Source organism: Ictalurus punctatus, chromosome 29 (assembly GCF_001660625.3).
Source record: "Ictalurus punctatus breed USDA103 chromosome 29, Coco_2.0, whole genome shotgun sequence".
NCBI classification, from domain to species: domain Eukaryota; kingdom Metazoa; phylum Chordata; class Actinopteri; order Siluriformes; family Ictaluridae; genus Ictalurus; species Ictalurus punctatus.
In genome coordinates, this window is record NC_030444.2 from 7,554,783 (window position 1) to 7,568,692 (window position 13,910).

The window sequence follows — 13,910 nt, forward strand, 5'->3', positions numbered from 1 at the left end:
TATTAGATAGGAGCAGGTGTGTATGTGTTCCTATTAAAGTAGCCAGTGAGAATATAGTACTGTTCAGTTAAATGTATTGTCTGTAATGTAGTTGACAGCAACTAAGCAAAAAGAAGCCAACCTACGGCCAACAACCTGCATGCTACAATATTTAAAATAGTAAAATCAGTAGCTCTGATGAAGGTAGTTTAAATGTATTTACTGATGATCCTAGTGTGGTGAGTCATAAGTAACTTCCTCTGCAGTACAACTGTCAATCTGCACTTTGACACTCCCAGTTGCCCTATGGTTTTAAACACATCCGTTTACACTGTAATGGAATTCAGAGGATATCCAGCTGCCCTGTGTCCTTTTCTCCATGAAACCTCAAACCTCATGCCAATTGTTTTTTTGGCTACAACACCCATGTAATGTTCTTTTTTTCCCACCAGATATGCACTGACATGAAAGAACTAGCTGTATTCGCCGCACTGGGGGGCATTTGGTTTGTGTTTTCACTGAACTATTGCAATGGAAAAAGGGATATTGTCCAAAAAATGACTTGAGTCATCTTATTTACACAATTTCTTCAATAGCGCAACTATTCCCTGGAAAAATGAGCAGGGGCGAAATATCTGAAGTTAACAACATTTCACATCACTTTACATGCCGGTCATGTATTAGCCTTAAGGGGATACTTTTACGAGAACCTTAAACACCTTTAAAAGTGTTAGCACTCTACATGACAAAGCAGATACAACTCCTAAAGGGGTATTAACAGGATATTTTATGGCACGTGCTGAGCTGCTACACATGATTAGGGGAAACAAAACTTTTGTGTTGCATCATGAAACCATTTGCCTTCTTTCCTACTCCCAGAGATCTGATCTTCAGATTTTCAATTCTTTTATTTGGCTTTCAGTGACAGATAAGGCTTCCTCACTATGGCCTTTACTAAGCAACAGTGAAGATCAATTTCAAAGTGAAAACAGAAATCTTTCCCTGGCGCCACTACAGAAATGCTTCTTTCCAGTTCATGACCTAAAATAAAATCAGGTCCAGAGCATCTCAGATGGACAAGAAGAATTAACATTCCGAATGATCCACGGTCTGTTGACCTTTTCCTGGCCAGTGGAATTTTTGGGATGCTTTGATGCTTCACTGATCTACATGAGCAGTTCATATACAAATGCCTTCTATCAACCAGATGAAACTGACTTCAATTTGCGTCTTGGGAAAAACAGATAGCCATCATATTGGAGACCCATATGAGAACAATTAGCGAACACATTCATGTCAAGTGATTGGTGATGATTTTATTGGCACAATTTTCAAAAGATCTTCAAAGTCTTGTTTCTGTTATATCATATTTAGTAGAAAATATATTTATGTGACAAATCTGTTGCCATTTATATACAAGTGGAGACCAGAGTGTAACCTTCATACATAGATGGATGAATGTCATACCAAACCTTAAGTCATCACAGAGGTCAGCATCATCTTAACCACACCACAGGCTTGCATTAAGGCCCAGGTCACACTGAGAAACTCAAGGAGGAATCCAGACTCGACAGATATCAGAAACTGTCAAAACATTCAGAGAAAGGTTAGGAAAAGCACCAGGGACATCACTGCTGTTTTGAGTATAAAAGAAATGCTCTGTTCTTGACATAATTAATATTTAGGCTTGATTATGGCAGAACAGATATCCAATTAAATTGGATGTAGATTTAATGATAATGAGCCTTTATTAATCACATATACACTACAGCAAAATTCTTTTCTTTGCATACCCCAGTATATCAGGTAGCCAGAGTCAGTCATGATACAATGCCAATGGCACAGAGAGAGTTAAGGGCCTTGCTCAAGGGCACAACCGTAGCAGCTTGGCAGTGCTGGGGCTTGAACCCCTGACATTCCAATTAGTTACCCAGAGCCTTAATCACCAAGCCACCACTGCCCCTTTAGGGAGTTAGGGCCCTAATGAGCAAGGCAGTGGCCAACAGCGGCATGGAAAAACTCCCTGAAACAACATGACGTAGAAACCTTCAAAGGAACCAGACTCTAAAGGAAACCCATCTCCTGTGTGACACTGTGCTTGTGATTATAAAAGATATAAAAGATATATTTATAATGCTGTATTCACAAAGTGTTTCAGAACACAATTCAGCTGTTTATGGGATAGTGTGGTTTTTAACTTGTGACCTTAAGAAAAATGGGAGGACTAAACCATAGCATTTCTACTTAATGTAACACTAACATTTCATGTAATCACAGGTACTAATACTACTATCCATAATGGTGGTTCTTTCCTTCCATCCTCTTACAAATACTTGTGTTGCAATACCTTCAAAACTGAATTAGATCGTAACACAGGCCAACAGCCAGTAAACATGCTAACAGCAGGTGGGTGGTGGTGTCAAGAATGAACAATACATCCAGCACAGTTAACTATAAAGTTCTTGGACCCTTTGACTCCAAACCATGCAACATAGAAGCTCTTCTTGAAAGAGGAGGGCATAATGCACGGTTCTTTTGACCCAATGCCAGATTTGTTGGTTTGGTTGGCCAGATGACTCTGGCACAGCACTGAGGAAGAGAAAGATCAACAATTTCTCACATGCAGGGGCAGGAAACAGCTGGATTCCGGCAAACACAGCCCAATAATAACAACAACACTGAACACTTACACGCAGAATCCTATTCTACTCATAGGGAGTTTCTTTCCATCATTATTAGAAATCATTATTATTATCATGTCATGGAACATGAAAATATGCAATACAACATTGTAGTTAGCCAAAGAACACAGACAGAATAGAGACAATAGAGACAACTGTTTAAAGAGGATATTCAAGACATTCCGAATAAAAAAAATAAAATAAATAAAAACAGATACAGAGAGGGCTCACTTGAAAACTTGGTTTGTTTATTTCTGGAAATAGCTTTGATATAATATTGCTACATTTGGCCATTTGTTGCAATATGAATAATTATGCTTGTCACTATTGTTTGATATTTCATATTTGCTGATGGCTAACTATTAGGCTAAACTAACATCTGAGGTGAGCTGTCATGCTCCTTCAAAATCGTTAACTATTTTGATCATTTTGAAACCACAGTTGAACAGGTTAAGGAAAAATAGAAAATAGGGCGTAGTGTTTTGTCTTGCTACACTACTTGTCACTGGAAAAGCTACATTATTTTGAAAATAGCTGAGCTACTGACATACTTAATATATATAATAATTGCATGTGATCATTATATGATATTCATCTCTGCAGGGGAAGTGTTAAATTAGCTTTTTTTTCTATCATTATTTTCTTTTCAGTAAATAATTTTGTACCTTCAAAGCAAACATTTCTGAAAAATAAACAATGATGACACCTGATCTCATGGAATTTCTTCAGACAGTTAGCTTCCTCTTTTGGAAATTGAGTCACTCCACCACATGGTCTGAAAGTGCTAATGAATCAAAGTAGTAATTGTCTGCCAAGGGAAAAATTGCCTTTTTGTTTATCTAGAGCTGACCTAGTTAAATCATAACCATAAGCACTATAGGAGATACAGCAAAACCAATGCCAGAGCAGAGAGACACCAAATATTTACCCACCAAATCTGTTTCTGGTCATGACCTCAACATTCTTTGAGATTATAAATTGATGTGATAGTTATCTTTGTGATGACTCATTTCTTCCGTGCTTTTGTGCAAATGGGGAAAAAAAATTCCATAACCTGTTGCTCATAAGCCTCTCTTAAAAGCTCAGTGTGGTAGTCTGTGCTAAAAGAAAAAAGAGCTAATTTGCATTTGTCATGGCAGTAACACAACAGCAAATTCAAAGATCTTAAAGATCACTTGGCTTCAGAAGTGACAAATGTTAAACAAGTCACAAATATTATATCAATATTCTGCTACTGTACAATCTAGAACTCTTAAGGGTTCTTTATTTGTCTTGGTGGACAAAACCCCTACTGCAGTGTGTTTATTCATGCCAGACTTGTTTAAAAAGAAGGTTATCGGGTATTCATTGGGCAAATGCTTTTATCCAAGGGGCTTTCGGACTTAGTCCAAATTCAGGTATCGAGGGCTGGATAAGGGTCAAGGGTCCATAAGTGGTTATCAGTTCCCAGTCTTGGTTTTTGAATTCACAACCTTCCTGTCACTAGCACTGCACAAGACTAACTCATATTTCCACATGGTTACAGAACATAGATGGCACAAATAGTGTTTAGTTAATTTCCAGTACCTCTCGTCACAGAACAGATGACTATGTTGTGTTAATAGAAGAACTAAAAAAATAATAATGAAAAGTTTAATTGTTATTATTGGTGTTGACTGGTTTAAGTTGTTTTTTTTGTTTGTTTGTTTGTTTTTAATGTTTTTTGGACCAGACTGACATCACCCTGGAAGAAAAAAAGACACTGACCTCATAAGTAGTACAAGGCTTTGTTTTTTGGGTCTGCAGCACATGGAAGTGGATCCCAGTCCATTCACACCAAAACTTGTGGAATTACAGGCAGTATGAGGCAGTCTTTTTTCACGTCATTCATTGCTGACTGCATAAAAGGCAGTCCTCTTGTCCATCACATCAAACTTAGCGACACCAAGCCCTCCGGTTTTCTCCCCAATTTGGTTATTTGCTAATACATGACAGATAACAACTGGGAAGGGTGTGGGTTAGCAAGACAGGTGAAGCCTGCGAGCCACATATTATCAAGCTGCTGCATCAGAGGGCAGTGTAACACATTCAGAGTAAAGCTCTATCTGTCGTCTTCTGCATATGAGCTCACAGACTAATGTGATTAACTAATGTCACTGTGATTCACACAGGAGAGGAGAGAGTATACTATCTCTCTCACCTATAGAACATGGACAATTTTGCTCCTTTGGGATTTGAACATTCAACTTGAAAGTGCTTAATATAATAGGAAGGCAACTAGTGACTAAGCATCACCCCACATGCTAACCTGCAAGAAAAGTGGTAGCCTGGGCTGTGTGCAGTCCTGACAAAGCTAATGCTTTATATGATGTACAGTTGATTTAACAATGACGTTAACTACTATTGCAACGTAGAGGTTTATGAAGTAGGGAAGCTTTCAGGTGCTTAAAAAAAAGCACAGATTTACTAGATCCTTCTTGGTGTCCATAGATGCTTCCCGCAGTGGGCTTGGTGCTCTGCATCCTCAAGTGTCAGAAGGACATGATATTGCAATCACAGTAGCTTTTGATAGTAAATCATTAAACTATGCACTATCCAGGTACCCAGATCAGACTATTTTTTTAGGACCCAAATGGGCAACCTGCGTTAAGTTTAATCACTGGTTGGAGACAACAACATGTTGACTTACATTCTCAGCAAGCCTAATATTAATCCAATAGGTAATGGTGCCCCCCTTAACCCATTGGGTTAATATGGGGTTGGGTACAATTTATGACCTCCAGCAAGTTGAAGCTTCCAACTTAGCATTCAACTGAACACTGGGAAACATGATTTGTGCCCTGCCACCAAAAACCAAGCAGAGATTAACATAATTTTACAGTCTCTTACTTAAAGCCAAATCTCACAGGCTATGCCCCGTTTAAGCTGATGTTTGGCAGAACTCCCAAACAGGTGTGTCCTTCAGCATGTTGTGTATTATGATGTTTACAAACTGTTCCTAATGAGTGACCTGGCAGAGGCCATGAAGGTCACAAAAATAGCCATAAATCAGAAACAGAGACAAGCAAACCTCAATGATAAGAAGCTGAAAGGAGCAGCATGTGAATGTTTCAGATCAAGATGAAATATATGGTAGACAACTTTGATTGGTCTAACAAAAGACAAAATGTGCATCTCTCAATGGCTTTTGATGTCAGGACACACAAATTTACTATAACTCACAAGTCCGGGATCCCGGGTTCAATCCTGGCATCAGATGACTGTCTATGTGAAGGTTCACGTTCTTGCCGTTTTCACTCCAGTAGGTGGATTGGCTATGATAAATCGCTCCTAGTATAAAGAGGTTGCTGAAAGGGAGCGAGGGAGTGAGCTGTTTTATTCTCAACAGAGCTTTACTGTATAAACAAAACAGAATTCCAAAATTGACTTAATCGGTTCTTTAAGCTTTACTTAGTGGATTTAAGTATACATACCAAAGAATAAGTTAAGTACACTCATATCTTTATGTACGCTATACTAAAAGCAATTCATTTTTAAACTTAACTGGTTCAAGGTAGTCAGTTTCCTTAACTCATTTGAGTAAACTTAATGTTTCAGGTTTTACAGCGCATGGCTGATAATCATAAAACATAAGCAGGCTCCTATAACCTCAAGCAATCAGTCATGGGTGCATATTCATGTGTGTGTGATTAACGCTGACCTGAATCAGGTCCTGGCCTGGATTTCCACCCAAAAATGATGAGTAAGCATGGCATAAGCATTATTCGATATCCAGAGGTTTTCTTTATTAAGAAATTTATGAAGACAGACTAAGTGGGTGTCTGTTCCACAGACACACCAAGCACAATATAAAGCTTGTTGAGCACTAATAGCACACAAGAAAGCTTTCCAAAAGAAACACACCTCTGATTAAGACAAATTCTCTGAGAAATCAAAGACGAGGCTCTGTGATTCTGTAATGACTCACTAAGACACAAGCCATTTCAGCAAAAAGGTGGGTTTTTTTTATTCCAGATGTAATGGCTTTACAAAATACTGTTCACCAAAATATCACCAGAATATCAAATGCTCTGTAGATTCATGTAACGACACAGCCAAACAATGGTAATTTAGTACATTAATATAAACCCAATTACAATGGTTAACCTTATAGTAAAACTATGTTGACTGCCTACATTAAATGGAGAACAGAATTAAATGTGACAGGTAATGTTGGAAAACAAGTTCTCAACACAGCTGAAAGTGTAGTGACCTTATTAGCCAACTAACAATTTTTTTTATGTTCTTCTTTCCAAGGAGGCTCACATTGCTTGCCAAAGAGCACAAAAACATTTATTGATTTTCTCCTATAATTAGGTCATGTGGCCCCATGTAGTTGGTCTACCTACGATACATTCCTGTTTTACAATGTCTATAAACCAGAATGGGAGAAATAAACTGCACCTAACTCAGATTTTCTCCATGACTGTATACTCATCAAGCCATCACTCAAATGTGTATAAGTCATGGGTAAAGACTAATTTTAAAAGCAGTTTAATGCTTTGTAAAATCTTCTTAAATCTAATGACTTCTCATTAACTGTACAACACACTGTGCCACAATATGTGTTCTTCGTGTCAGATTATACAGTATGAGGAAGATCCTATAACGATAGACCTGTGATTCAGAAAATGAATACAGTCTGCTTACATCATCAATCAGCGCTATGCAGGCTTGTTCAGGTAATGTGCTCACATTAGCAGAAACATTATTCAGAGTGAACTTGAGTTCATATGGATATACCGTCCATTAGTATGTTTTGTTTATGTTTACCACTACCATATTTGTAGCTGTGAGTTTTGCGTAATCCCATGCCATCCCTCTATTGGTGGCTTTTAGAAGAGCGTCGTAGCAGCAGTCACACTCAGAGGTTTTAATCGGAAATTTGTGACACTGCCACAAGTGTCTCCATAATTCCACCGCCCACATTTCTTTTTTTACCTTTTTGACTAATAAACAGTCCTGATAACATTTTGATGGGCTTCCTTCATTGTAAGTCATTGTTTGAGTGATGAAGTGAGAGGCAGGAGCTGCCTTTATGCTGTCTTTTTGATGTGGTAAAATGGGGTATAATAAAGGTAGCAGACAAAGGGAGCTTGCTGACTGCTTCAATCATACCATTAGACCAACAGATGTGCTTGCCCACGTGCCTGGCTTTGCGGTTGGCACTCAAAAGCCGTTTGTTTACCTACCATGATGCCAGACTCTCCCTCAGAAGGACACAAATCACACATACACACAGCCTCTGCACCTTTTTAACCCCATTACCATGAGCAATGCTACCGAACCATTATGATCTAAAGCTTCTTCATCTGTATGTAATTAAAGTGAACCTTGATGCCCGGTGAGGTGCTGACTTATGACTAAAATAAACCGTTGAAGCATAAATGGGTGACCACAGACCACAGCAGGAAAAAGAGTATGCCAGCTGCATCATCCATCACAGCTCTCATTTGAGCTGCACTGCTATCGACTTTGTAATTTGCCATAGTTGTGGCGGAATTGTTCAGAGCAAATCAAGCGCTGTATGATTCAGCATCCGCAGGATGTTTGATGCCTTCATTATTTTCCAAGAACACACGGTAGATGTTGAACATGCATCATTCCCATCAAAGGATATTGAATGGAAGCCAAACATATTAGACCCGAGGCAGTCAATAGAAGAGATCCTTGGTGTCAAATGGGAAAATAGGGTAAATTGGCCTGCTTTTATCCCCAAATTCTTTTGTGTTTTTCTTTTCATTTAGATGTGCTATCTTCCATTTCATACTGCAAAAGCAAGCTGTTGAGCTTCAAAGGTGTTTCTCATGTTTTATTTGTTTTAAGGAAGACTGAATGGGGTTCTTTATGTGAAGCTGTAAAGTAATTACCTCACCCCGACTACCATTAATATGGCTATATTTTTCACAGGCCCAACGCATCCAGAGACATGGCCCAAAATAGTTACCTCATAGCTGAAGATCAAGCACATACAGCCTCTTCCTTTTAGATTACAATTCTATGTTACAGCAGATCCTGGAGATCTACCTTCCTGAAGACTTCAGGTCCAACCATAATTGTGCCCATCTGACCATCAAATCATTGCCTTAAGAAGTTCTTCATCAACTCAAACAGGTGTGACAGATTCTGGTTAGAGATGAAACCTGTAGGAAGGTAGATCTCAAGGAAGAGAGTTGGTGACCTTTGACCTACAATGTATCTACTCTAACTTGGCATTTTATCAGTACACCTACATGTTAGTGCACTCAATATTCATAATTACTGACTGTAGTCTATTTGCTGTTGGAAATTGTTAGTCCTCTCGTCCCTGTCCATTAGTGGAAAGAGACCACTATAGAACCACCGCTGGGCTTGGTATGAGTATATATGTGTGCATAGCATAATTATGTATTGCAAATGTGTCTAATGAAGTAGTCAGTAAGAGCACAGTGTTTTAAAAATAAATAAATAATAGGAACAATGTTGAACCTAATACATATCAGTGCCACAAACACTTGACAGTGTCACTGTTGTGCTGATGGTAATTTCCCACCTACTGTAAATAACATCTGGTCAGTAGTGGCCCTATGGGGGTTCCCGTATATAGAGGGATAAAGTAAAGAGGAGCTGACAAATTAACACATGGACTACATGTGTACCTACAAAAATCTATATCTATATTGTACACCACTTGCAATAATAAAGATTTCCAGCAAGAGCACACATAACAGATAATACTGTACTGCGTGAATACAGGTTACACTACTGACCATAGGTTATAGTACTGACATGCTGCAATACTGACCAAAGGTTTTAATACTAACTGTAAGTTCCAATACTCATTACAAGTTGTAGATGGTGTTTACTGGTTACATATTATACATACTAATAATAACTACAAATTACACCAGCCACTTTATTAGGTACACCATTCTAATACTGGAGCGGACTCCGTAATTGCTCTCAGAGCAGCCTCAAATTTTCATGTCATGGATTCCACAAGATTATGGAAACATTCCTTTGAGATTCTTGTCCATGGTGATATGATTGCATCACATAATTGTTGCATATTTGTCTGCTGCACATTTATGCTGTGACTCTCCAATTCTACCACATCCCAGAGGTGCAAAAATGAAGCTAGATCTGGTGACGGGAAAGCCACTGAAGTACTGGATTCATTGCCACATTGTACAGTTAGTATTATGGTGCGCAATTTGTGCCAACAAAGCATTCCCCATACCATTACACCACCACCTGCAGCCTGAACTATTGACACAAGGGAGGTTGGGTCCATGGATTCATGCTTTTGATGACAAATTCTGACCCTGGGATCTGCATGGTGCATCAGAAATCGAGATTCATTATACCAGTAGTCTGCTCTTATGCTTTTGTATAACCTTCAGTCATATGCAACACTTCAAAGCCTGATATGTTGTGCATTCTGAGGTACTTTTCAGTACACCCGAGTTGTAAAGAGTCTCTCATCAACAAGGCATATCTACCCACAGAACTGCAGTTTAATTCTAGAGACAGTTGCACATGAACATTAACTGAAGCTCATTAACTTGTATTTGCATGATTTTGTGCATTGTGCTACTGCCACGTGATTGGCTGATTGAATAATTGCAAGCATGAGCAGGTGTACATGTGTTCCTAATAAAGTGGCCAGTGATTGTATAGCACTCAGATAATCTAGGCTCAGATTTAGATGACAGGTTGTAACACTGACTACAGGTCATAGTAATGATTCTAATTTATATTACACATGTTTCAATGCTCACTGCAGACTATCAGTGACCCTGGATAGCATATCTCGAATGCAAATACAATTTTTATGGCTTTCATGGTTTTTTAGAGAAATTTAAAAATTTCATGTTGGATTATTTTTGGTTATTTCACATTTCAGATCCTAACATTCACTTAAGAGTGGCAGCTTGGATGCTGGAAAAGCAATCCTACCTCTGCAGTAATTTTGCTCATCCAAGGTGAAACCAGGTGTGCAGGGCCTGTATGGACCAGACGGTCGACGCTCGGGCAGGCTTACTGGTTGAGAGTTCACGTTTGGAGGGACCGGAGGGTTGGGGGGACTCGGTTCAGTCGGCTGCACCGTCTCATCCCCTCTGCTTACAAAGATTTGTGCATTCTGTGGCAGACAGAGGTATCCACCAAAGTGGTTATAACACTTCATACCCCCTTTGCAGGCATCGGGAACGATGGCACACTCATTGATGTCTGTTGAAAAAGGGAAGAGGCAGTATAGGGCTATGAGTGTTTGGAAATGTTGACGGTGTCTATGTAGGTACGATGGGTTTCGATCATTTCGAAATGTTTAATAGGAAGTCACAGTGACTGTTGTTGCCCATCTGGGTCACGTTATGCATATTGCCCATACACACACACACACACACACACACACACACACACACACACATACACAAAGACACACACAACCTGCAAAACGTAAGCAGCTGTAACCCATACTGAAACTGAATCTCAGTTTAATGCAATATTTAATATTGCTTAGACATTTAGGGAGTCTTTTTACGTTTCTTTTTTGTTCATGAACAAAATTCATATGAGAAAATGTCTGTAATTTGTCACAAAATTTTGCACTGGACATTTAAGCTTTTATTGTAAAAATGCAGCAGACCAAACTATATTACTAAACCTTTACTAAACTACACAACTAAATGATCCTGGACTGCTGATCTCATCTCCTCCAGGTATGGGGCATCCTCCCTGGTTGTCTGCCAGTGATGATGGGACCATCCTAGGCTGCTTTTTTCTTTTTTTCCTTTCTAGGCCTAGATTGCACTGCAAGTCATTAACATACTACTATTAAATAAATTGACTGCCCCAAATGTAAGAGCTCATACCTTTGCACACTTGTCTGACAGGATCATACTCATAGCCATCTGTGCACTGTAAGAGAAGAAGAAAATACTATTACTTGGCAAGTTGTAACCTGTTTTGAATCCCTTGTCCACAAATAAGGTGTAATAATAATTCTGAGGCAAATAACATGTTAATTTTTCCCTTGGAGTTTACTGCACTATGATTACAGTGCTCAAAACAGGAAAGCAGTGATTTCCGTAATAGGTCTAGTCAAGAAGTTTGACTTTATTAAAAAAAAAAAACTTGCTGTGTAAGTGACGGGTTCCTCTGGTTCTTGGGCGAAGATATGGGCCAACATGGCCATCATCATGTAGATTCCAGGCATCATCGTGGCTCTGTGGTGGTGGGGGGGGGGTGGGGGGGGGGGGGGGTAGGAAAGGCACATAAATAGGCATGCCGGTCTACGGGCCATGTAATAGCCGTTATTACACCTCTCTGAGAGATGGTGAACGAGTAGCGACATGTCCTAAATCTACTCAAGTTCAGTAGCTGCTGTAAACCTCCCTCATCTTTCCTCTATGAATCACACTTCCCGCTATATGTTTATCACAAAACTCTGCTCAATGACAGATAAATTTATATATATATATATATATATATATATATATATATATATATATATATATATATATATATATATATTAACATGTAACAAGTTCATTTACATGCACCCTTTATACCAGGACCTTCTACTTTCTATAGACTAAACTAAACAAGCCCACAGTATAGACATAATGTTATCATGTCTGAACATCACCTGCACTGGACCATGCGTTATTTTGGTACTGAAGTTGAAGCAGTCCTACCTGGGATTACCTGCAGCCGGTGCCTTAAGTGAGTGACTCCGATGTGCTGCACGATGCGGATGCTGCTTGTCCTAACAGCCCGGCGATTTGGAAACGTGTGAGTGTGAGGAGTTGGTGTAATCACAGCGCACACGCGGAATGCGGGGAGGTGGAGGGAGAGGGAGAGGGGGAGGGAGAGGGAGAGGGGGAGGTGGAGGTGGAGGTGGGGGGAGAGGGAGAGGAAGAGGGAGAGGGGGTGGCACGGACAGGTTCTACTGTAAGCTATCACTGGGCTTTATAGGAATTACTGTCGCGCACGTGCGTGTGTGTGTGTGTGTGTGTGTCTGTGTGTCTGTGTGTGTGTGTGGTTTTTAAAAAGCGAGATTGTGGCTCCCTCTACTGCTTATTTATAATCCTTGAATATATTCCTAGAACAGCTGGGTCTAACTCAGACACTGCAGAGATTTAGGCTGTTTTCCATTTCTAACAAAATCATATTGGTGGTGGGATGAATTAAAAGAGACAGAAGCTAATCTCAATATTGTGGCCCACCAGGAAGGATTTAAAGCTGCTGTAAGTAATTTTAAATAACTGAACTCTAGGGTTTATACAGTATTCTGACAGTTATCACACAAACACACCCTTCTGCCAAGACAGGGACTCCCATCCCCCCCCCCCCCCCCCCCCTCTTATCCGGAAAGGGCTGGAGTGGATGCAGGTTTTCATTCCAGTCAATCAGGAGTCACACCTGAGTCTGGCTTCTGCTTGGTTGGAAAGAAAACCTGCATCCACTCCGGCACTTTCTGGATAAGATTGGACACTCGTGTCTCGGGGGGGGGATCTATGTTATGGCAGAAGGTGGCATCCCCAAACCAACACCCCACACCCGACCCCCAAATTGAATCTGGCTATTCTTCACCCTTGCTTTTTCCAGTAAATTACAGTATGCTGCAAGTTGTAGAACTGACCCTATATGACTACCTGCATATTTGCACATATGAGGATATAATTCTAAAATTGCATACATTATGGTATTCAGAGATGAGGTGTAATTATGGACTTAAGTATTACTTAGAAGTTATGAACATTGGAAGAGTTGGTATAACAGAGGTATGTCTCAGTTGCACCCGATTCTGAACTTCTTGCACAATATTATCTCAATAAGTCTAAGAATGTGGCCACAATTTGTCCTGCTGAAATGTATTTTGGGCTGTAAATACACTCAAAACACCTGTGGAATGCCATTCAAGGCCAATATTAAATACAGAAATGCAACATTATTAATTAATTAGTAGTATCATATCTTTAAAGTCTACAAAAAAAATTTCCCCACAAGGCAGACATCATCTTAATAGAAGATATTGCATGTCCTGAGGACTGCTTTTATATAGATAAAATTATGAACAAAATTCATAGCTAAAAACTTCATAGAGCTCTAAGCATAGCAGAAAAACAACTTACTCTGGCACTTACACCTCTACTCTGCACACTTTGCTTCTTCTAGACCTCAAGTAATGGATCTTGTATGGTAGCACTACTTGTATTGTTCTCTGCTTGATATATCGCTTTGCTT

General features: G+C 39.5%; 1 protein-coding gene across 5 annotated transcripts in view; it reads right to left on the reverse strand.

Moving 5' to 3' along the window:
* The window catches only part of efemp1 (EGF containing fibulin extracellular matrix protein 1), a 35,414-nt gene extending 22,879 nt beyond the window's left edge, over positions 1–12,535 (reverse strand). For 2 of the 5 annotated variants that reach the window (XM_053677637.1, XM_053677633.1), the window contains exons 1-4: positions 12,359–12,533; positions 11,800–11,887; positions 11,534–11,579; positions 10,617–10,889 (exon numbers count right to left, since the gene is read on the reverse strand). In XM_053677637.1, the coding sequence (XP_053533612.1) occupies positions 10,617–10,889; positions 11,534–11,579; positions 11,800–11,880 (400 nt within the window). In that variant the 5' untranslated portion in view covers positions 11,881–11,887; positions 12,359–12,533. Of the gene's footprint in view, positions 1–10,616; positions 10,890–11,533; positions 11,580–11,799; positions 11,888–12,358 lie in introns of all 5 variants that reach the window. The other 3 variants (XM_053677635.1, XM_053677634.1, XM_053677636.1) reach the window with 3 other exon arrangements.
* Positions 12,536–13,910: the final 1,375 nt, after the last annotated feature.